At 40.4% G+C, this 25,263-nt stretch overlaps 1 protein-coding gene across 1 annotated transcript; it reads right to left on the reverse strand.

The window, feature by feature from the left end:
* Positions 1–9,161: 9,161 nt before the first annotated feature.
* Positions 9,162–10,304, reverse strand: LOC124171704. The gene is made up of 5 exons (XM_046550964.1): positions 10,219–10,304; positions 9,872–10,094; positions 9,724–9,778; positions 9,465–9,529; positions 9,162–9,366 (listed from the first exon to the last, which is right to left on the reverse strand). Exons 2-5 carry the CDS (start codon positions 9,971–9,973, stop codon positions 9,250–9,252), a joined length of 339 nt encoding a protein of 112 aa, XP_046406920.1. The 5' UTR covers positions 9,974–10,094; positions 10,219–10,304; the 3' UTR covers positions 9,162–9,249.
* Between the last annotated feature and the right edge of the window lie 14,959 nt (positions 10,305–25,263).

A 25,263-nucleotide genomic window follows, 5' to 3' on the forward strand; every position in this document is an offset into this window, starting at 1 on the left:
AAGGGAGAAGATGTAGGGTAGGGGGAGGGAGGAGAATAGGGAGGGAGGGAGGGAGAATATATTACAGCTGTTGCACTCGTACCTTTGCAGTATGGTTTGAATTCTCCAAGGCGATGGCATCAGCGGTCGTGGACATACAATACTTCGAAGGCACCGTTGGAGGTGAGCTTGTGGTGAAAGAACTCTCCATAGGCACCACAGAGTCTTCCAAAGTTAAAACGTGGCTTTTCAGACCCCCATACTCCATGAAGGAAAGATCTGAGAAGACTCGGTTCCAAGATCGCTGGCTGCGCGAAAATTATCACGGTTTATCATGGGATGATGGAGAAAGCGAATATAAGGACTTGCACTACATTATTCACTCTCGCACGTCAGCATGCACGTTTGTTTTCGCGAAAGGATTGGAAAAGTGTAATTTCCTGGTAAAGATTCTGAAATACAGGGAAGTGATAGATATGGCGGTTTTAGGGTGCCCATCATTAAGAAAGTTAAACTTTGCTTCGCTCGAAATTTGCCAAATAAAACCTCACAGACAGGGTAAATTTGAATGTGCCTCCAGAAATTGCTCTAATCTACTTGCCTGGTTTATAAAAGAGGGTAGGGAGAAGTTAACATCATCCGCGTTCCATCTTGATTCATACAGAGGCGCTGAGCAAAAATTTTCCTTGAGTACCGAGCGCCTGGCAAAGGGCGGGTTTTTCTACGCGGGCAGGCGGGACGTAGCGGTTTGTTGCATATGCGGTATTTCAATTGGCGCGTGGGACCCCTTTGACAATCCGGATAGAGAACATCATCGTTGGAATCCCTACTGCCCCCTAGTCAGATCAACTCCTAACTATGATTCGCATTACATATATAGGAATCAGATAAGATGGAATTCTTATTCCGAAAAATATTGTCCATCCGACGATGAATTCTCTTCAGTTGACGCGTGCACTCAGCGGCTGCAACGAAACCCGTAATTTTTTCAGGGGTGTATTTGCGGCTGACAATTTTCCACTAAAGTGTCATCATCCATCAGCCATAATAGTTAACACCGATCCAGCGAGAAAATCTGGGTCGCATTGGGTCGGAATATTTATCGATAAAAACGGAAAGGGGGAATTTTTCGATAGCTACGGAATACCACCGTACGTCAAAGAACACATAGAGTTCCTGAATAGGGCATGCCTTTCTTGGCGGTGCAATAATAAGAAACTTCAGGGCTGGACGTCAACCACGTGTGGTAACTATGCTTCCGTATTCCTAGCCTTTCGATGCAGAGGACTTCCACTAGCCACATTTTTAAAAATATTTAATGGGAAAAATTCTGAGAAAAACGATATAATTATTCTAAATCTTTACAATAAATTATTCGGGAGGTGCTGTAAATCATGCATTGGGGGAAATAACGTCTTAGGCGTTCAAACGGGCAGGGCAAATTTCATAGAACGTGAATCAATCGCGATCTCACCAAGTAGCCATCTTGTCCGCCCCTTTCACCTCTCCTCTCACCCCCCATCCACCTTTTGGGAAAGCATTTAAAAGCGCTCCTCTTCACGCCGCCAGTACCGCCAGTACCACATCAACAGCCATGGAAGTGAAAGGAAAGGACTTTCGGACCTCGAGGAGAACCGACAAAAGGACCGGCGGCAAGTCAGCCGCGACGCGGCCGTATTCACCCCGACCGCCGACCAGTGGGAGATATCGTCGCCCGGCATACGAACCCTCCGTCGAACGCACCGCTGAAGAAGAAGACAAACCTACGGCCCAACCATCGCATGGATCTCACCCCGGTCCCCTTGCCATCGTTGAATGCATATTCAAAGTGAACCCCAGTAACACGAAAAGAATTACAGTCGGAGTGGATGTGAGAAATAGTTGTCTCCCTTTCATCACAATTGGCAAGGTCGGTGGGTCATGTGTGAAACTGGAATACGTAGATTGGTGTGAACTAGTGAAAAGTGAAAAACTGATTTCATCATATTTTTGGAACGACGTCGTACCACATAGCATCCCCATTGGCAAGTGCATTCTTAAATTCAAAACTATATACGGCGTCAAGTCAGTGATGCTGGAGGAAGTGAATCATAAAAGTGACCCACCCTGCGTGTATCTAGCTGAATCTTCGTGGTTTGGACTTTTGAACTATGCCGAATGCATTCGTCTCCGCTGGGAAGAGCGAAGTGAGTGGTCCTCGTGTGCGCGAAAACTTTTGAATCTCTACCTGAATTCTGTGATCCTTGCATACGAACGTGAATGTGAAGCTGGTGAAATTGAATGTGTACCGTGGGAACATGTAAACAGTGCCCTAATAGACCTCAGGGAGCTTGGCAGTACGCCACCTTCCTTGAATGTGCAAGCACTCTCGGAAGAAATTAAATCTATCCTAAATAGTCGAGACGGAAAGGATATTCTTCAAGAGACAATAAGACAAAATAGTGACTCTGTAAACGAAAAATCAATGTGAAAAGTGGCAAAGACATAAATATTAAGTATATTATTTTCATTGAGTGAATCAATATTGGTTAATTACTGAAAAAGATAATGTTTAGAATAATCGTGGTGAAGAGCGATGAAGACTTGATTGTTATGTATATTAAATTCAAAAAGTGATTCATTATTTATTTCTGTATTCATGAACAGGGTATATATATAATTGTATCGGTGATAGCTGCAATAAAATAATTTATAAAAGGAAATAAACCGCCTTCTTTATTTCCAGTGTCATACCTGTAATCCTCTGTGTGTGTGTGTGTGTGTGTGACGGCACGTTTGTATTAATTGTCGCATTGCCACAATATCCAATATCATCAACCCGCCCAACCAACGAAATCGTCCCTTTTAAAGCCTTTAATAAATTAATACGGGAGGAACAGCGATTCCCCATACCAACCTCATAATTTTCCTCATCCAAGAGATTTAGAAGCCGTGGGGTACGCCAAGCGGTGATGCCCGAGTTCGAGGCCACTACAAGCCATTCTATTCTAATATCAAAATTTATTCGACAATAGGGGATAGACGGGGCGGCGACAGGTGGGCGGGTGGCGTAAGGACGCACGGTCAATGACATACCTATGGGTGGGGGATGGGTATATGCCCCAAAGTGTCCATTCTGGGTGGGTTGGGGGTGGGTGCCCTGAACCGACCCACGCGGGTTGGGTTGACGACACACCTATGGGTGGGGGTGGTTTAAGGTGGGAGGGGGATGGTTTAGGGCGGGAGGGGGTGGTATGGAGGGGGTGGGGCGGTAGGGGTGGGGGTGGGTGCCCCAAACAGTCCCACGAGGGTTGGGTTACACCCATGGCTAGGGGTGGGGTTACGTCATCTGGGTAAAAGTGCCCCAAAGCGCCCACATTAGTAGTTACTTGTGATAAAAAAAAACACCCGGAGTAATATTTTACTCCTAAAAAAATTAAGGAAGTTGCGTTCGGGCACTGCTAATTTCGCCATGACGTCAATGCGCTCGTCGCCTGGAAACTTTGCCAATATCGCAGGGATGGATAGTAGAGTGAGTTGTAAATGCCGAAAGAGGGTGGCGCTGAGCAGAACGGGGTAAGATGACCTAAATTTTGAAATATTCCTGCGTCGCATCTGCTCACCAGCCAACTTTAGCCCCTATCACTCGAAACACACTGCCTGTGTACTGTATGTAACGTTGACTTTAGGCGAACCCAATGGGAAGACAGAGGTTTGTCACTTCTAACGCTCTAGACCGAACCAATATTCTCGGAGTGAGAAGTCACAGAGAAAGGAGGCTTGGCAAGAGAGAGCACAGGAGATGCCTAGAGAGATACAAGAGGGTAGTTTCCTTTGTCAAAGAAATCGAAATGCATTGATTGCGATTGCGTTTAAAAAAGGCCAAATTGGTGATAACGCGATGCCACTCCACGTGACGTCACAGGGACCTATTTTTTTACGAGAAGATAGGAGTTTTACACCGACTGAGATTACAAATGCATGCATGAGGCACAGAGCTCAGGGAAACATCTCTTAATAATCACCCATTAAAATTACCTAAGCTCGGAAAGTTTCCTTCGTTTGATAGGGTAATGATAATCTTTATTTAAGCCAAGCGCTACCTGCTAGCAGCCTGCATCGCCGCGGCGCACACATACTTTCCCCAAGGTCACTCACAATGCGGCAGCGGGAACCAGACTGACGTCTCACGAGCTTTTCCCAGCATTCACACTTAGCCATTGCGTTTTCTCTCGCTTAAAAATTATCACTTTCCATTTTATCGCGAAAAATAGATATCGTCTTTTGAAAATCTAAAAGCGTGAAATGTGGACTCCAGGAGTAATAATCTTTCAATATAGACAATGAGAAAATAATAGGAAACCACCTTATAACAGCTGGTCGGCAAAATATATTCATATAGCACTGATGAATTAGCAAAGTGGGTAACTTTTTTGGACGAATAGAGAAAACGTGTACTAATTTAAAAAATGTATCAAGCCACAAAATATGCGGAAGTGACACTCGATTTTAGTGCTTTCGTGAGAGCTGACCTACGCGCGAAAATTCAGGGCACAACCTAAAATCATTATTCTTTCGCTCGCTTCTAACCTTGAAACCTTATCCTCAGCCCAAAACCTTAGAGATGGGTAGTTGGGTAATTAATATATATATATATGTATAATACATCAACAGATCCATTGAGGTAAGTACTTACTGATTTTTGTAATATTTTGATGCAGAATTCCGCATTATAATTGCTCGTGCGTTAGCTTACGACCTTGAAGGATATAGTTTCGGTACTTCGGTATTCACCAGTTGGATCGAGTAAAGCGAATCTTTTTTAATGCGAGGCATGACATAACATAATGCAAACGACGTATTTATCAGACTACATTTAGATAACAAAAACCCATTTTTATACATCACACTCAATAGTATTTGATATTTTGAATAAAGTGCTGATAATAAATCTCTTGAAATTCATTTTGTCACTTACACTGGGGCATCTGAATGGGGATACCTGCGGATAACCAAGTGGTTTGTCTCTTTCAATGCTAATGGTCGAACCATAAGCCTCAGGGTGTGAAGCCACACGGCGAGAGAGGGATGGAAAGGCCTACCTGTAGTTTACCTAATTTCGCAACTACCTGTAGTTTCGTTCTCAAGAACAATCAACTATGCTCTCACGAGAATGAAAGAACAAACTCGTTCAAAATTTTCCTTCATTCCCGTAATTTGCTCAAAACGACAGGGTATTGCGTTAAAAAAAACTACAGGCGAACAATTCTAAGATAATTTTACCCGGCAACAACGTCAATTATGTGACAATGTATCAATTAGCACTTATTTTTGCCCGTACAAACCTTTCGCCTCCCTTGTCAAGTATCAAATCTTGCGGGAAGTTATTTTCGCTGCTCACTTGTTACTTGAAAATTATGACGTATTCTCGTTTCCCGACAGTATGTGTGAAACGCACGGAAGACGAGCGTAGGATAGGTTCCCGATAGACTCGGAATGAATCCGTTTCCGACGCCGCCAATCCTACGAGACTCTGAAACACCCCCCCAGGAAGGGAAGCGTCAGTCGGAGGTGATATGGTAACAGGAGGATGTGGAGGGTGGGAGCAGCGGAGAGGTGATGTCCCGAAGGGGGCGTGGAGGGGATGAAGTTGGTCCTCTGTAGATGGGATGGCAATCACTGAGATAGTGGGGAGAATGCATATATTGGCACGGATGATTTAATTGGCGACAGCCATCCCATCCAAATCATATGCATATAGCTATTGGTTGGTTATTCACGTCAGTAGTGGAGATGCAAAAGAACAGCAAACCACCAGCGCCCTTATTATGTAACCGTGAGAAGGGTGAGAGCGATGTCGTTGCCAGGGGCAACGCGATTCCCACGACGGAAGGTGATAGCAGCGATTATGAAACCGTGATCGCACTTTTTATCACGCTGCGAGCGTCATCGGCCTATCACGCTCGAAACCGATGGTGACATGCATATGCCGAAATAAAATCGAACAATAAATGCAATTATTTGCCAAAAATTATTGTTTATTTAATTTAATAATGCCCTATAATCGAACAAAAACCAATAAAATTCATAATTATTTTTACTGGAGTGCTGTCTTGACTTAATTAGTTATCCACGTTGTTCAATTGTTATATGCGCATGGTGGTGAATTCGAAGAGGCAGTGTATTCGATTGTGCAGCTTTATTTTCACGCAGCAAATTGGACAGTAAGTACCGCTTCAGCAAATTCTCAGTTTCTTTTTGGATTCTCTAATGATAGTATTTCCGTAAGCGAATAAATGCATTTCGTTCCCTTCCGCCGTCTCGCCTACTAATGGTTTAATTTTAAAGAGTAGAATGGACGGGATTTACTTTTTGCCTCTTCTGCTCCACGAATGGCAACGGAGACGGGAGAGAAATAGATTACGCTTAGAGCGACGAAGGATCCGGGTCGCCCATAATCCATTTGAGTTGGAAGAGCGGCATTTTAAACGCCTCTTCAGAGTGTCCCGGGAGATAGCACAGGAGCTAATAGGGTGGTTTCCTATTATTTTTTTATTGCTTTAATCGAAAGATTATTACTCCTGGAGTACGTATTTCACGCTTTTAGATTTTTAAATGACAACATCTATTTTTCGCGATTAAATGAAAAGTGAAAATTTTCAAGCGCGCGAAAACGCGACGCTCAAGTATGAATGCCGGGAAATATCTCCGTACGTCGTATTTCTGGTTCCCCCTCCCACCCGGTGTGGTGACCTTGAGGCGAGACTTAGCGCTGATACGTCGCAGGATGCTAGCGGATAGCCGAGTACCTTGCTGGATGGTAGCGCTTGGCTTAAAAAAGGTTTATTAATACCTTATCAAACGAGGAAAACTTTCCGACCTTAGCCAGTTTCAATAAGTGTTTATTAAGACATGTTTCCCTGAGCTCTGCGCCTCATGCATGCATTGGTAACCTCAGACGATGTATAACTCCTATCCTCTCGTGTAGAAACTAGGTCCCTGTGACGTCATGCGGAGTGGAATCGTATGGGCGCCAATCTGGCCTTTTTCAAATGAGGATAAAATTTGACCCTTGCCATTCGTCTAAACCGGTATTTCAAAAACCAAACAATTTGTGTATTATGAATACACTAATGGTGGGTAACGAATCGCAATCAATGCCTTTGGTTTTCTTTGATGAACGAAACTACCCTATTGTGGGAATCAGTCCACGGCTGTTAAGAAGACGGTCCAGTGGCTTACCTGTTCATGTGCAGGTAATAACCTATAAGCTTCACTTTCAAGCAGAGGAAATTTGAATTCTGATAGAATTTGACTGATCACAATTTTCGGAAAATATATGTTAGGTACTGACAGCAATGAGATTCTTTGCCACTGGCTCTTACCAACGATGTGCCGCTCAGGATTTCCACCTTTCAATGGGACAGGCATCCGTGAGTAACAGCATCAGGAAAGTAAGCGAAGCAATCACTGAAATCCTCGCGCCTACATCATTTATATTTCCCAGAACATTTGAAGAGCGGCAGGCCATTAAGAACAGGTTAGTGATTTTCCTCTTGGTGGTGTGTATAACACGAAATAATTACACTAATTGAAACAATTGCATTTGGAGGCATTGACTTTATCCTCTAGGGTGGCTCTATTACCACTATCCTTCACTGTATTACATGGTTCTCTTCAATACTTAGGTTAATTAATTATTTTAACAAAATATATTTCAGATTCATGGAGGCTCGAGGATTTCCAGGTGTCATTGGGTGCATAGATTGTACGCACATTAGAATAGTGAAACCATCAGCAAGAGAAGAGGCCTATTACAATCATCACTATCGCTCCCATTCCCTTAATGTACAGGCATTAAGTTCCATACCTTCATAATTGTCTGCCAAATATATTTCCTGTTGACCCATGGATCAATGATGACTGCTGTTTTTAATAATGGTGATTTGTAATCAACAGATATGTGACCATGACCTGAGAATCTTGTCCCTGTCAGCAAGATTTCCGGGATCTGTACATGATCAATTCATATGGAATACCAGCACAACCCGGGAAATAATGCAGGCGATGTATGATGGAGGGATAATAAATACGTGGTTGTTGGGTGAGAATATTAAATCTTACCAATGCATTAGTTACATTAACTCATGTTTAGCTCTAGATTAATATCACCTTGAAAATACAATGGACAAACAAATAAATTTTCATTTCAGGTGATTCAGGGTACCTATGCCTTGCAGCCATATTTATTGACGCCCATTAGGCAGGCTGCCCCTAACTCCCCTGAAGAACGGTACACCACCTGCCACTGACAAAAACGGAACTGTGTGGAGCGTTTGTTCGGGGTATTAAAAAATACGTGGCGATGCTTACACAGGGAGAGAGTGCTCCATTACACCCCAGAAGCGGCTGCGAGAATCATTATCTCTTGTGCTGTCCTTCATAACCTTATGATAACTCACAGACAAGAATTACCTCCGCATGAGGATCAAGATATGGAATTCATAGAGGAAAGACAACCAATCGTGAATGAGGATGAGTTTGCTGGGGAAAACGCCAGAAGATTGGTGATCCAGCAATTCTTCACATTTTGAATTGCTGACAAATGAATGCTTCTCATCTACAAAAAGTCAACCATAATGTTTAGTTCTTACAATAATGTGAAATCCTTTTAATTTGTCAACGTGCCTTAGATTTTAGTTTTTTTCTTGCCATCAAGGAAACTTTCATTATTTATGTGCTTTTTACCTTACCTCTGACAGCAGTTTCTTATTTAAATTGCTGATATTAAAGAACATATCTCAAAGGATGTTGCACCACAATTATGATCATGTTAATCCACATGTAATGCTCCATAATCCAAAAACTAAATTATTTATATCTACTTATTGCCTGCAACCCATGCTAGATGTTCTCCACCTCATAAGATACTATAACAGTAGCAGTTAAACCATTTATATGACCTCTTATCTCCTAACAATGTCTTAGGATAAATCTGTGATTAATATTTACAGCTGGAAAAATTTGACTTTGCATTAAAGAAATGAACTAAATTTTATACTCACCTTGGTGGCCACAAAAACATTATCTTCAGCAAAATTTAATTGCCAATGAAGTGACATGAAGTCAAGAGAAAAAAATATATCTTTAATTTAAAAAAATGCTAACATGTAAATACATATATATCAGAACCCTTTCAAATATACTAACTTTGATATGGAAGTAAACAAATAAATACAACTAAAAACAAAGAAATGATATATATTATTAAATAAGGAAATTCATGCTGTCTCACTTGCTTGCTTTCAGCTGCTGCAGCCTCTCCGCAGCAACTGCCTGGCGTGCTAAGGATTGGGCAATGAGCTCCAGGGCATTAACTTTCCGAACCATTAGACTCTCTTTCTTTTTCTGAGGCAAAGTATAGTGGAAAAAAAGTATGATCATCTATGAGTGTCATATTTGAGGAAATAGAATTCGATTGATTGAACAGGTTAATGGCTCATTACCTCAAATGCCTTCATGTGGTCCAAAATCATCGCTGTAACCCTGTGAAGGTCGCCTTCATTCTTTTCTGAGGAGATAAAATTTTAATTTACTATTTTACCCCATTTTTTGACCTCTTATTTTACAATTACCAAGCAGTGCTGTCTCATTCAATTGACAAAAGCAAGAATTGTTTAAATGTATACATTCTTGAATATATGTCACAGTCAGTCCCAATTTTTTAAAGGCAAATAATAAAATAAGAAATGAAATGCCACTCACGTTTGCCACTCCCCATATCCTCCTTCGGGAATAAATCTTCCACTATTATTTCCATCTAATTAAAAAGAAATTAGAGTTAAGCCTAAGCATATGAGAACAAAAAGTGTATTAATGTGATATCTATGGGAACATGAAAAATTATAGTTACATGCTGCAGTGCTTCTGGGGGATTTGATGGAGTCTCCTCATCATCTTGCTCCTGAAATAAGAGAGAAGAAAACACCTCTAAGAATAGGCAATACCGATACATTACTTGATTTCCATGCCTGCAATATTTTACATATGGTTGTCTCCCACTCCTCAGCAAATGAACTAGAAAAATTGGCTGCGGTGGATGGGGCTGAAGTTGAAGCAGCAGATGTAGAGGCAGTCTGTGAAAAAGGAAATAATGGGGAGGGTCAGGAGGAAAGAGAGCATTAGTAAGACTATAGCATGTTTACATATTACTGCTGTCATCATGTAACTTAGCTTAATAATATATAATTTGATACTCACTGGAATACTCTCACAGAACTCAGGAATTGGCAAGCCAACTGCTGATTCTGTGCCCACGACTGCGAGGCACTTCTCCTCCATCTCTGTTAGCATCTATGCCACAGGCTTGTTGCCTGTCTCTCGACAGGCAGCATTGACTCTTGCGGCTTTTGCTCTAACATTTCTTTTTAGGTCTCACCAAGTCTGCTTATGACATTGTCTAATTAGTCTAAGAGGTAAATTATTTAAAAAAAGTTATCTTTAATATCTTTGCATTACTAACCTTTTTCCACTGCTCAACTTCTTTAAACCCCCCAGCGCATTCAGCATCGCTGAGAGGGTCTGCCACTGGCGCTGAGTTTTTTCAAACCCGAGAGGTCCAGTAAACCTTCCAGCAGCAAAGCTGCTGTGGGTTGACATATAATCAAGGAGCAGCTTCAATTGCCGTTCGTTAGCGCGCCCTACTCGGACATTTTTCTTCCTGCAAATATAATAACAACGTAAATGTCATCTCATGACAAAACTATAACTTAAGTAAGAAAACAATTACCTTAAGATTTCCTAATTATAGCAATAAAGGGTACCTAATGTTAATAAATTAACCGAAAAAGTAATCATGATCATTTTCTTAATGCAAATTAAGGTAGAAAACTACAACCAATGCATCTAAATATCATATGCTGCTGCATTGTTTACTGGTCGAGCATATATGAAGGACTTGGTGCTTTCCCATTGAATTAAGTAATTAACATATTATCGATAAATATTTTTGACTAATTAATAGACGCTAAATATCCTAAAAATCCCAAGAACATTTCACCTATCATTTACATATCGGATCAATCACATTTAATAACATAGCTCATTTTACCATCGAGATATATCGCACCTTAACCTTCGCCAAAGAAGTTTAAAACAATTATTGATTTAGTAGCAGCTGATTTACACGTAATTAACTTCCGCCTTAAAAGTGCAATCATGGAAGAAGTCTTCCATGATTCTATTCAAAACTGTTCAAGTGATTCAATGATAAATTTACACCGTAATATTCTATTTTGAATTATTTCATACATATCAAGCAACCATTGACCGCAAATTAACATACTATCAACGATGCATGATCGATGTAAATTCCACTTATAGTACTATTTCTTTAGAGACGCTCAGTAGTAAAAGGTTACATCAGACAATTTTATTTAATGATCGAATGGATGTCACACCCGCAGAAACTCCCAGGTGGCATGATAATATTATAAAAAGCACGTGAACACATCCGAGAAAACAATATTTAATTCATAAGATTAAAAACATGAATATTGTACAGTCAACTCCAAAAGTAAATGTGGGAAGCTCAGCCGCGCCACTCCTAGGACCCAGCTCGAACCACGTCAAATTCGCATGGCAAACTTTCGGATGTTGGCACTGCATTTGAAAAAAGACGCGGTAAGAGGAGTTGGGGGTGGTAGGGGTGGAAGAGAAGTGGGATGAGGAAGCTATGAACTGCGAGAAGTCCTTTGGTTTGCGCCGTATAGTGCGAGTTGAATGGACACTACATTTCGAGCTATTTTATCGGCGACAAAAATTCTTTCGTGGACTAAAAACATACGAGCGGGATCCCAGGCAGTACAATCTTAGCCGGCATGAGTGACGAAGAAAGGCCTTAGAGAGCCCCTCGATTTTCCGATGCGTTGTGTTACGGGGCAACATCGCAACACTCGAATTTCAGTCCACTAATTCTATTTAAGCTCAAAAATTTTTAGAAAGGCGTCACTTATCCCTGCATCGAGCTCCAGATAATTTCTCAAAATATTTCTGATAGAATGCTATTAAAATACTGCATAAAACGATTTTTGACGCCTCATGACCTCTCGCCTCCCCTATGAGAGACAACGTGAAATTCTAATTAGGGATCTCACCCCTCCAATCTTACACAAACAATTGTCTAGTTTTCTTAGTTATGCACTTAGCAAAAATTCACTTTTGAATTTCGTTTTCAATAAGAAATGTTTTGAGTAGGGTTTGATTGTCATGGAAATGGTGAGAGAATTTTAAGGATTTTTTACTGCAACTAAAAGTTCCTGACTGCTAAGAAGAAATAAATCGATGGCCGGGGGCGTGAAACAAAAAATCTTTTGGCTGGGGTGGTTTGGATTCGCAATCAAGAGCGATAGGTCTTAACTAATTCTTTGGATGTGAGAATTGAACGCAAGGAATTTTACAGCCAGCACAGCATTTCACCGTCCTTTACGTGGGAGACTCAAACTTTTAAGTGCATTACTCTTACCTATTCGGATGCGATATCTAGCTGTTAGGTTGCATGCAGCCACAAATAGTAGTTTTAGGCCACAAATTCGCTTCTGGACATATAAATTTGTTTTTGCATTAAATAATGACAGGTGTTTTTACGTTGATAGATAAGTATTGTGGTGGAAATCATCGGTTAAATATTTCGACAAAACAAACGGAAAACTCTCAACTCACAAATTCTAATAAGCATTTATTTTCTATTTTGGCGAACTGTAATTATTCATGTTTTCATGCAAATGATTACTACAGTGCTTGACGTCTATGAAGCGCAATGGTTTCGAATAATAAGAATGATAATAAAAAGACGCTCAGGATTTTTATTCAGCTTGATGTGCGCCATAAATATATTTAATCGGAATCGATGCTCTATCACTCTGTCAGTGGGATGGGAATTGGAAGCGAGTTTTTAATGGCCAAGATGTTATGTGCCAAGTCAGCACCGGTAAGTGTGCTAGTATCTTAGTGACCAGACACAAAGTATATTGGAGTGATTGGGGAGATCTTTATGGCATAATCCTCTGGGAGAATTAACTTGACACCTTACGCGTTTACGTAAGTCATATAGGGACATAGTCCGAGAAAAACCCTATGATGAAAGAGAGTAAAGCGGCCTCGCTTGGGCTTGGAAGGCGTTTTATTTCACTTGCCAACCCTTCTTCCGCGAACCGGCAATCTAGAGCCGCGGCGCTACATTATGATCATAACATCCTGTCAGTGTTTGGTCAGGTTAGGGAACTTGGATCCTAAAAAAGTATTTAATTGCTAAACGTTTCTTGAAATTGGAATTATTCATAATTATGGCGGATCATGTTGGGATTATTATTATTATTGCTTTCCAAGCAAGCTATGCATTGAAAGCTTGATTATTTTTTGAAAGATATTAATTGATAAAAATACTATCGGCAGTTCAGTTTTAATATCTCGACCCTGAGAAATCAGTTGTCGGTTTTACTTTACTATGGAGTAGTTTGACTGATATTATGTGCTGTCACAAACATATATGCCGGTAGAAATGCACAATTTGCAGTTATTTATTAAAAGATACTCTTGATTAACCAACAGCTATAGAGAAATTTGTTGTGAATACAATTTTATGCAAGATTATTTCTGAGTCCCACACGCCTCTACGGAAAAAATGCAATGGTGCCGACACCAGGTTCATGTCGGTGGATACACTTTTCTCCTGATAACTTTCTCCTTTCCTGCCTGCCCACCTGTCCTGAGTGAAGCAAAAGGCCTCAGTCACCGATCACGTCCTCAATAATCCACAGTACCAATAAAGGACGCAAAATTATGTGAGATCGCGGAACTTCTTCGATGTTTAGGTCAAAGAACATGAGTACAAAAGCTCAAAAGCTTCGGAGGGGAAAAATTGAGATAAATGAGAATTTGAAAGATGAGAGAAAATTTTCATAATTTAATTTATCATTTTATTTAATAGCATCTCCTTGGGCGTTTAGAATGCCTTGGAGTCGGGTCTTCATCGAGCCAATTAAATTTTCAAATAACTGTGGCCGTCGGCCCAAAGAATTCCACATCTCCACGACGTGTGCCACCAGCTCTTCTGTTGTCCTGATATCATCGGACGCTCGTTCCATTGCCAGCAATCCCCATATATTTTCAATTGGATGTATATCTGGGGATCTAGCTGGCCAGTCTAGAACATCAATGTTCTCATGCCGATAGAAGAATTGCTGGGCTAAAGCTCCTGTGTGAACAGGAGAATTATCGTGCACGAAGGAAACTGTTTCAACCTCAGGCACAATCTCTTTCAAATAAGGTAGTAGGTGATCCTCCAGTATATTTCCATACTGTGCCGCGGACATCCTTGTCGCCGTCCTCACTAGTGGCCCCGGACCTGCAGCCGTTATAGCCCCCCAAAAACTGACAGATATTCTGCCTGACCTCCGTCCTCGAATCATATGTTTCGGCTCATGCCTGCAAGATACAAATACACTCTTAATATTATAGAATTGCTTATTTCCAATTCAATATATTAAATTTTTTTAAAAATATGCCAGGATAAACATTTCCAGAATCTTATCTATTCGCAAATACCAGAATTGAGATATCGTATCACTATCACTCTCAAGTAAAATTGATATTGCAGCAACTCACCGTGTGAGGGTTGGACGCCAAAGTTTCACCATTCCATCTGCATCGGAAGAGAATGTTTTTTCGTCGGAGAATATGCAGAGGTCCCAATACGTTTGAGGAACGTCCACATATATTTCAGCGAAACGCACCCTACGAGCTTTGTGCTCCGGCGTAAGGAACGGCTTTCTAGCTGGCTGCCTACAGAAAATTCCCCTTTCTCGTAGCCGCCGTCTTACTGTTTCATTACTGCAACCTAACATTAGCTCTCGCTTAACGGCGGCAGCTCCTCCTGCCCTCAGCGGCTCGTTGAGAATAGCCTGGTGCATTCTCTCATCATCTTCAATGTTGGTGCAGCGAGGACGGCCGCTTCTCTCTCTACTTTGGAGGTCCTCATCTTCTCGTGCTCGTCGAACCCACTTGAGGACTGTATTCGGGTAGACTCCAAAATTTGCTGCCACTTCTGCAGTTGAGCATCCAGCGTTTTTCATTCCAACCATTTGCCCCCTTACGGCGGCCGAGGTTTCGCTGCGATCGCCTCTAGGCATGGTCGCAAGGCTCTCTACCACGCTCCTAGCTTCGTCACTCGTGCCAGCTGCGATCGTACTGCCTGGGATTTCGCTCGTATGTTTTTAGTCCACGAAAGAATTTTTGTCGCCGATAAAATAGCTCGAAATGTAGTGTCCATTCAACTCGCACTATACGGCGCAAACCAAAGGACTTCTCGCAGTTCGTAGCTTCCTCATCCCACTTCTCTTCCACCCCTACCACCCCCAACTCCTCTTACCGCGTCTTTTTTCAAATGCAGTGCCAACATCCGAAAGTTTGCCATGCGAATTTGACGTGGTTCGAGCTGGGTCCTAGGAGTGGCGCGGCTGAGCTTCCCACATTTACTTTTGGAGTTGACTGTACTTACGCTTGCGGTGTATCCATTTCGATGTTATTCGTGATTGTGCTGTTCAAAATACCGCTACCACACAAGGGTAGAAATGTGTCAAGGATTTTCATTGGCTCTTCAGATCTTCCACTGCTACCAACATCCAAATAAGTAGCGATGAGAGGGGAATTAGCATCTATGCGTGTGACGTCACACCACGACAGTGATAGCGGTGATAGCCTTCATGACGGTCCCTTACCTGATCGGGCGTTGACTGAAAACGTGATAGTAGACCATCATCGCCATCGCTCGCCGTCGCCGCTGTCACATTTACATAATCAGGGTGCTGGATTAATCTGCTTAAATTGTTTTTGATACTATGGGGGTTATTTATGACCGTGTGGTGTGCATGCCGAAATTCTGCTACATACTGCTGATTGATCACCCCCTGCCAAAAACCCTAGAGGTGGCTCGCAGAAGAAAAAGAGCGTCGGGTGCAATACCTACCTTAAAATCACATGTAACCTATCCATCCAATCGCGAGTATTTGGTTACAGTGGTTTGGAGCTTCGGTCGCGGATCCAGCGGACTTATCTTTATTAGATACACTGCGCTTAAGAGGCGACAAATTGAAAAGAAGGGTATTTATTTGAAATTAAAAAAATATATATTATATACGAGTGATTTCGGAGAAGGGGTAACCTCGTGGATAGAGCACTTGACTGCTTACCAAAGGGTCAGAGTTAAATATCCCGGGTAAAGCATTTGGATGTTTCAACCCTGAGGATATTTTCTAGTACGAGGTGGTCCTGGGTAAGGAAATACCATGGATGTGTAACATTCGCCCGCCTGTGGACGGTACGGGATAACTGCCTCTTTCCTATCTCTCTCGGAGAAAAGCTGCGTGCAGAGTTCTCGAGTTACGTGATTCTAGACGCAATAATGAGATAACGAGGAAGTTGAGGCGAAGGCATTTTCTCAAAGAATTTGATTGTAAAATAATTTTCATTCGTATCCTCTTAATTAAAAAATATATAAGTTGATGCTTTGGGATATTTTAATGGTCCGCAATTACACTTGAAAATTCTTGTAAATCCTTATTCAACCGCAGAAATATCTTTGCCTACAATGAAAGACAGATTAATATAGTTTCCAAAGTTATAAATTCTATCATTTTATATTTACAAGTTAACATGCTAAATCGGGAATGAGATAAAATATTTGTAATATAAGAAATCCAACAGATTCACAAAGATAATTTAAATATGATCTCGAATAGCGTGCACTGTTGGATAAATCAATATTATTCACTATAATAGGAGAATATCAGATTCACCAATCTCCTCCATATTGCGCAGGCATAGCTATAAAATATGTTCATATTTTTTGAACATACAACCCGCCATCAATCGTGTCCGTCGTTCGTTTTGAAGCACCGCCTTCAAAATGCGTAATTAATGCTAGCTCAAAAGTTAGTCTATCTATGCAGATATGATGATTCATCCTTGCGGATATGACGATATTCCTCCGTTTCAATACATTTCCAACCAAAATCATTCAAATTAAAATGGCGAGGCAGAGGTGGGACATGGACAGTGTTCGAATGAAACGTCGCATTGGAGGCATTACAATTCCATGCCTCGTGGATATTCGAGGCATTCCATCATTTAGTAATTACTGTAAGATGCCTAATCAAATGGAAAAATTCGAATTGCAGTGTGAAACATTTCATCATCAGAAAAGAGTATTTTAGTATTTTAGAAAGGTGTGATATTTGCATAGTTTTATTTTTGTGATTATTTATCATTTTTTACAGCTTGATATTGCCATGGAGTTTTAAGTGTTGACCTAAAAGTGACTATAAAACATAACCATAAGATATATAAATTAAGAACATACAAAATACATTCATCAACCTAAAAAATTCGTTTTAGTGGGTAAAGGCATGTAATAAAGTTAGTTGAACGATAGAGAAATAGAACTGTTAAGTGGAACACCCAAAATTTTATTAAAAAAGAAAAAAATCCAAATGAAAGTCATGATAACTATTCCTATCTAAAATTATTCATCTATTTTTCAGAGAATTTATGCTCTCTGTCCATTAAAAGAGCCATTCCTTCGATATTTTTTTCTTTTAATGCCGATATCCTTAGTTAAATTAAATTCAAATATGCATCCTCTTGCAGGGAAATTCTATCATCTATTCTATCACTCTAAATTTAAAAGTTATATTTTCTCCGTATTCGAAGGCATTATGAAGAGTCGTGAGTTATGTGCTTCACCCACCAACGCCGACAACAGGTCTTGGCAAGAAGAATAAAACCTTTAGTGGCACCATGCATCGCATAACGAGAAATCGCGGATAATGTGTGAGGGGTGTCAGAGGTAGAGCTGCGCAAAAACTTTCATCAGACTGAGAAAAAAGCCTGAAAAGCCCCTGAAACTTCGGAACATCCAACATGTAATAATGTGTTTCTTCTAGAGATGGGCGGTTATAAGAAAAAAACCGGTGTTGGATTAACCGATAATTCTGAGTGAGTGGAGTTCTTGCGTATTTAAAGAGGATGAAAAAAACTGGTTTCATTCAGGTTATATAACCTATAGCATTGCGTATTTCATATCTTCGAAGTTATTTAGCAGTTCTTAAGAAAAATATATTTCATTTTTGAACTTCGCCCTGCTTCTTGCAGACCATTCATCCAAAAATCTGGTCGGGAGAATGAAGTACCTAGATTCTCCGACAGAGAGCATTGACCCTGTTATTTTTCCCTCGGTTTTTTCGTTGTCGTCCATGAAATAACCTAGCACTAGCGACGAGAAAAACCTAAATCGGTCATTTCGCAAGATTTTTCATCTGTTGCCCAACGAAATAATCGAAAGCCCTGCAGACTGTGCAGAAAGAGTACACCAGTTAATTTCATCTGCAGAATAGAAGCGAGAACTCATTAGTTTTCTGCTCTGAGGGTATGTAATTCTTAGGTTTTCATTGAAAAAAAATGGAGGACGCTTATCACTGTTGAGGGGAAAAACCTTTCCAAAAAGGTATTTATCGGTTTTGTGAGTGGTTATGAGGAAGTGATCCTAGAGTTTTGCTTGTTATTTTAATAGATTAGCCGTTTGAAAACTGGTTATTTTAGGCGCCGATTAACCCGAGTATTAGGTTATTTTTGGCATAACTGAAAAATAATCTGACAAAGAAAAATTATCTGGCTCTTGCTTCCTGCACTCTCTCGCGAACCATCGGAACTACCAGCTCTATTTGCCGCTGCCCCCTCACTGAGGTTTTCCTGCGCCTCTACCGGCCACATAGCACATTATAACCGGTTATTTCTGATATAACCGAAAAATAACCTATGGCCAGCGGAAGAGAAATAACCGGATGAGTGAATACTCGCGGGGGAAAGTTATCGCTGCGGAAAGATTTTTTTAAAAATGGGTCTCAAGTTGAAATGGAACGAGTACTCGGTTAATTTTCGGTTATGTGGGTTATATCTAAACAACCAGCAGAAAAAAGCGCACACCAGAACACTCGTGAGGAAACCATGCTGCTCATCGCTGCGGTAGGTATAGGTTTTTTTCAATGCATCGCAACTAGGAAAATGTAACGAGTGCTCGGTTATTCTCCTGTTATTGCAAAACAACCTGAGTAAAATAACTAAGGCGTTGGTTTAGCTATCGCGGGATTGAAATGGAAATGAAGTACCGGAAATATTATATTAGTTTGTGAAACCATGTGACCAAATTCGTTAATATAAAGGTGAATATTAAAAAATTATCAACTTTACAAGTTTACAGGGTCTTAAAGATTTGTCACTTCAAGAGATTTCTAAGGGGGACCGGGGATCCTTGAAACACTAAGTTATTTTTCTTAAAGATTTAGATATTTCAAAGCATGTATTCTCCATTACCCTAGCTAGAGGGGTCCCGGCCTCCTCAGGTAGGGACCCCAGCGTCACCAGAACGATCGTTGCTTCCCTGAAAAATTCTGGGGGGGGGCGGGATCCCCTTGGCTATTTGTACAATACATATAGGTTATGTTAATTAAGGATGTCTACGGCATTGGAGTAGATGTAAGGTTTAGGGGGCCCGGCCCCCATAAACCTCGTAGCCCCCCAGAAAAATTCGGGGGGGGGGGCCTAATTTTTTGTTGCAGATTTTGTTATTTTCATGCACAGCTATATCTGGATGGATCCTGGCCCCCCCGAAAGGGTCATAGTGCCCAATAAAATTTTGGGGGGAGGGTCGGTCCCCCCTAAGTTTTTATTTTAGACTTAGATATATTCAAGTACAGCCATACATAGGGGGCCCTGACTCCCCCAGAAGGCTCGTAGTCGCGATAGAAAATCTGGGGGCGGGACCCCCTTAGCTCTCTGTTACAAATTTAGTAATGTTAAAGTAACTATGTCTGCGAGTAAATAGGGGGTCGCAGGGGACCCGGCCCCCCAAAAAATCCGGTGGTGGAATGGCCTCCGCTATATTTTCGACACAGATTTCGTTCCATTCAAGCATTGTCATAGTTAGAGGGTCCTTCAATCCCCCGAATTTTTATAGGAGACTGCGAAGCTTATGGGGGACTGGATTTCCCTAGTGACCCCTAGGCTACTCCAAAAGCGCAAACATGTTTCAGCATACATAACGTGAGGGGCCACGAGGGAAACTGTCTGTTTAGATTTCCGCGTCCTCGCCACTTGCACTCTTGCACTTCAAGCTCTTCGCCTTTTATTTCACTTCACTATCACTGAAATTTTGAAGGCACTCATCGACACATTTGCATGCATCAAAGTCACTCAGAAGATCATTCCCAGCGTTGAAAATTATGGTACTAAAGATCGCTGCACGACGACAGTAATCCATGGACAATAATATTTCAGGATCAGTTGCAGTGAAGGAGGAGGAGGCGACCTGTAAATTCGTGTATGCTGCAAATAGAAGACATTTTTCAGAGATAAAATGGTTTCCCTTTTTTCACCTCAACATTGCCTTCTCCTTCAGCAAAGTTTTCCTTAGAACCTAAATGCAACATTTCTTTTCAATTTTGGCCTTTTTTCCAACCATCATATTTTATGATGCTTTCGTCATCTCTAACTGCCTCTGAGAGATATTATTCGATAAATTTATTAATAACTCAGCGCATCGTTTATGCACAAAATCCACAAACTAGGCATACATTATAGCAACTTCAACGCAGCTTTTTTATGCAAGGAAAGTTTTATGTGTGCAAACATATCGCATTTTATTATTGATAATACTTATTGTATTTATTTTTATGCACGTTATGACTCCTGGTTTGTACCGTGGAGCTCATACCTTAATCGCCTTAATCTGACCTTTCATAAATCATTCCTATCTTATTTTTGCTTTTCTGTCTCTCGCACCCTCAAAAAAAGAGATACTCTAAGGCCCGTATCATAAAAGTCCCCTCGAAGTTTGAGCTGAGGAGGGCCTCGTTTGAAGCCGGCCTAGCTCGACGAGGAGATCCCTCGATCGCATCATATCATAAAACCCTCCTCCAGCTCGGTTCATAGGAGGAGGGGTTTGAGCCAGCGGAAATGACGCATTGTTGTCGACGATGTTTCGGGTTTCAGAGTTGACAGTCTTCCAGTATTGTTCCACGTTAAATTTTTCGAATCGTAATTTCGCAGACATGCGCAGTAGCGATACACCGAATGCGACCGGGGATATACCCGCCAATATCAACAATATAAACAGAAATGGCTAAGTCGGAGCGGATGGCCAGGCAGGAGCAGGAAATTTTGTGCAATTTGGTGGTCAAGTACAAGGACGTAATTGAGTGCAAGCGCACGGATGCGGAGTCCGTTTTGAGCAAGGCAAGATGTTGGCAGAAATTAACTGAAGAATTTAATAATCACGGATGTGTAAGACAGGTAAGTCGACATCATATAGAATGATCTAATAATCAAATAGTTTTTGATATATAACGCTTTCGAGATCGGTTCTGGAATATATATGTAAATCAGTTCAACTGTGCTTATCTTATGATGTATTTCGGTTTTATTTTATTCGTGTAACTTATAATTTGTTATTACTTAGCCGTTATATCTTTCACGAAATGTTTCTTTGTTTTCCATTTATTTAGCGAAACTGTAGACAATTGAGGAAGGCGTGGGATAATATCAAGATGAGGAGGAAAAGGGTACTAGCAGAGGAAGCACGACGTCGGATGGGTACAGGCGGAGGACCTTGCCCATCCACGTCGAAAGACAGCACCATCCCAGAGTTGGAAGTGGCAATTCCATCGATCGATCACTATCTGTTGTCAGTTGGGGATAGTGATCGATTGATGGAAGCACCCAGCGGCCCTGAAGACTTTGTTATCATTGATGGAGACCTCGGAGGAGAAGGTAAGTTCAACGGGTCATTGAAATGTATTCATTAATAATGTTGATTACTTATTTAATATTTTTGTCGAACAAAATTCTGTCAACTGTACACCTCAAAGTTTATCAAGACATAATTAGATTGCACTAATGAGTGGAAGTAATGTTCAAGGGTACCTAAATACCCATGCACTATTTTTCTTATCCCTGGCAAAAATATACAGTGACTTTTCAGTGATGTACACAGTGAATTCAGTGACTACTCAGTGAGACCGTGATTTGCCCAGTGACATTGGGCCAGTGGGCTTGACAGTGATCAATATGTAATTGATATTTTAAGTTAAAACATAGATATATTAAGTCAAAAATTGAACAAATCAGTCAATTTAAGAATAGTTTATCTCGCCTTATTTGAACATGACCAGTGATTTGTTTTAAAATCAAGAATCACTGGCTAAGTCACAGGCTGCCACTGCCTAGGTCAATGGATATTTTTGCTGGGGATCTTGGGTGTTGTGCTGTGCAATGGCCTTTAAAATAATCAGTTATTGATTTTCAAAGATTTTCCATGATACTATGAAACTTGTAACATAACTTTCATAAATAATAATTCCATGTAGTCATATCTGAAAGTATCCATTTTATGACAATTATTTCTCATGTTTGCAACCAGGTTAAAGCTTTTATGCAAGCCAACGTTTCGGAAGACTATTTGTCTCCCATCCTCAAGGCTGTGTTATTTAATGGAAGTCCAATTTCAAGATTTAACCTGGTTGCAAGCCCGAGAAATATTCATCAGAAGTATTCACCACTAAAAATTAAATCGTTTATCCATTTTATTTTTCAAAATGAAGATGCCGCTGGGTCATGGAGTGAACCCCACCAGTTGGAGGAGACACCCATAGTGGAAGCTGTGGGATCCACAGCTGTTGTCTCTGGCTCTGCTTCGGAGCCAAGGCAGGCTGTGGATACCCTACAGTCCCCTATGGGACCTGGTCCCTCTCCACAGCAGCCAACAGACTGTGTGGGGGGAACCAGAAACACCACAGCACCAAGGGCTCTCACAAGAGCTGAAGCTCATCAAAGGGAGTTGGATGCAAGGTTAGCCAGAATCCATACTGCCTCAGATGATGAAGCGAAGATGAGGCAGGCTGCCGCAGAGGATGAAGCTCTTCTGCGGCAGATAAGGATTCAGGCAGCACTCGAGGAATTGGAGCATCAAAGAACATTGCATGCAATGGAAGTAGAACATAAGCGGGTATGGTATCTCTGTTTGTAGATCCTTATATAACTTAGTCACTTTAGGAACTCTTATGTTAATGTATGCTTATTGTTTTTATATCTTACTTGCATCATTTAAATAATAGTATGTTTTTTATCTCTCCTGTCTTCCATGTGGATTTGACTGATTCCTGAGTAACTTATAATTCATAAAATGGCATTCATGTACCTACCTACCTACACAAATTCATGATAATACTTGAATAATATAAATAACAGGCTGCATTTTTAGTTACATTTAATAATGACAATTTGTACTTGCAGGGGCATAGTGGAAGAGTGCCTTGGAATTTTAGATGATTAATTGTTAATTTTCTTTTCTTTCTAGCAACAATATAGTAAGTGAAAGGTGCTGCTTATATTCTACTTGCAATTCCTCGAGTGCTACAACCTTGCATCCATCTCTCCTGAGTGCCCTTGGTGCTGTTGGTTTACCTCCACTGCTGTGATTCACTCCATGTGCCTATAGCTCTGGGTGGTGCTTGTCGCTTGCTTTCGCTCCAAGCACCCTTTTCCTCACTCCAACGCCTTCCTCAATTGCTGCATGTCCATGATTATTTCTGCCAACATCTTGCATTGCTTATGACGGACTGCATACACTCAATTATGTCCTTGTACTACCAAATTGCACAAAATAATCTGCTTCTGCCTGCATGGCCTGAAATATATTTATCTGATATGGCATGAAATTGTTTTCTTTACAATGCCTGTTTATCCCTTAATATGCATGCTGGTCAATTGGTGTTGCTTCTTTTAACTGTATTTATTTAAGAAAGTTATTAATTTCGGGGGTATGGAATTTGCAGAATTTTCCTCTGGGTCATTCAATCAATTAATTTGTCATTAGTTGGTAAAAACCACAATAAACATTGTCAAGTAGTGACCTTGGAAAAAATATACATTTTCATGCAAAGCTAAATAGGAAATTTTGAATCATTATCTAACTAAATCATTGCTTGCATCACTATCTGCACTCTTTGATTTTTACAATATAGTTAGTAATAAAATTATTTTTTGGTTAGAATTTAAATTTATCTGGAAAGTAATCACCTAAGATTTTATTCAATAATATATTAGAAAAAAAAGGCATCAGTTGCTTGATATTTTTTTAATAATTGCAAGAGCAGGGATAAAATACATAAATTTTGGCAGAAACCTCAGTAATCATATACTTTAGCAGGTATAACAAGTTAACAATAACATATTATCTGGAAAAGAAAATAATGTAATATGATGTAATACACAGTTACAGGTAGTAGGAAAGCATATGATTTTAGAGAATTTTCTTTTGTTAAAATAATTACATAATCTAATTAGTTAATATCCAGTGATAATTATTATGAGCCAAGGAGCAGACGGTGCAGCATGTCCACTAATGTCAAAGGCAGCATCACCTAGTTATAATAAGAAAAGCTGTAATTAGTCACAACATTTATTTAAACAAACACTGTACTTGGGAGTATTTTAAGTAAAAACCAATTTCCAATCAAAGGGTGGGTGGTGATATTGGTGGGTGGTGGAGGTGTGTGACAGCTGAAACATAATCACTGATACACTATTTCATGTTCCACAAAACCTTTTAATAATCTGACCTAGGTTTCGACTTGGTACAATATGTCATTCTCAAAAGTTAAAATACATGTTTGGTGATCTTATACTTTTTTCTTGTACCTTATACTGTTTGATCTTATACCTTCAAATGACTTGTCTTTACCCCCCTTCACCTTTCCAAAACAGTATAAGAACATAAAACATGTATTTTATCTTTTGAGAATGACATATTGTACCAAGTCGAAACCTAGGTCAGACTATTATAAGGTTTTGTGGAAGATGATATAGTATATCAGGGATTATGCTACCAAAAGCCAATTTAATTTGAAAATGGATCTCAAAAGTTTACATGCACCACAATATAGAGATGCTAATATTGTTTAACCCCTCAAAAATATCATTTACCACTATCAGCAGCCAACCATTATTTGTCATAATTTAAAACCTGATTTATCTCTGTTTTCATGTATATATGTAACAAAATGATCATGGCGTGACATTGTGCACTCTATGCTATGCTTTTGCAGTCTCTTGATGTCTTGCATACATTGCATTGCTTCATTACCCTCCTGACAATTTCATTTCCTATTCAGAGCCCAGACATCCCATTCTCCTATT

This window comes from Ischnura elegans, chromosome X (assembly GCF_921293095.1).
Source record: "Ischnura elegans chromosome X, ioIscEleg1.1, whole genome shotgun sequence".
In the NCBI taxonomy this organism is placed as follows: domain Eukaryota; kingdom Metazoa; phylum Arthropoda; class Insecta; order Odonata; family Coenagrionidae; genus Ischnura; species Ischnura elegans.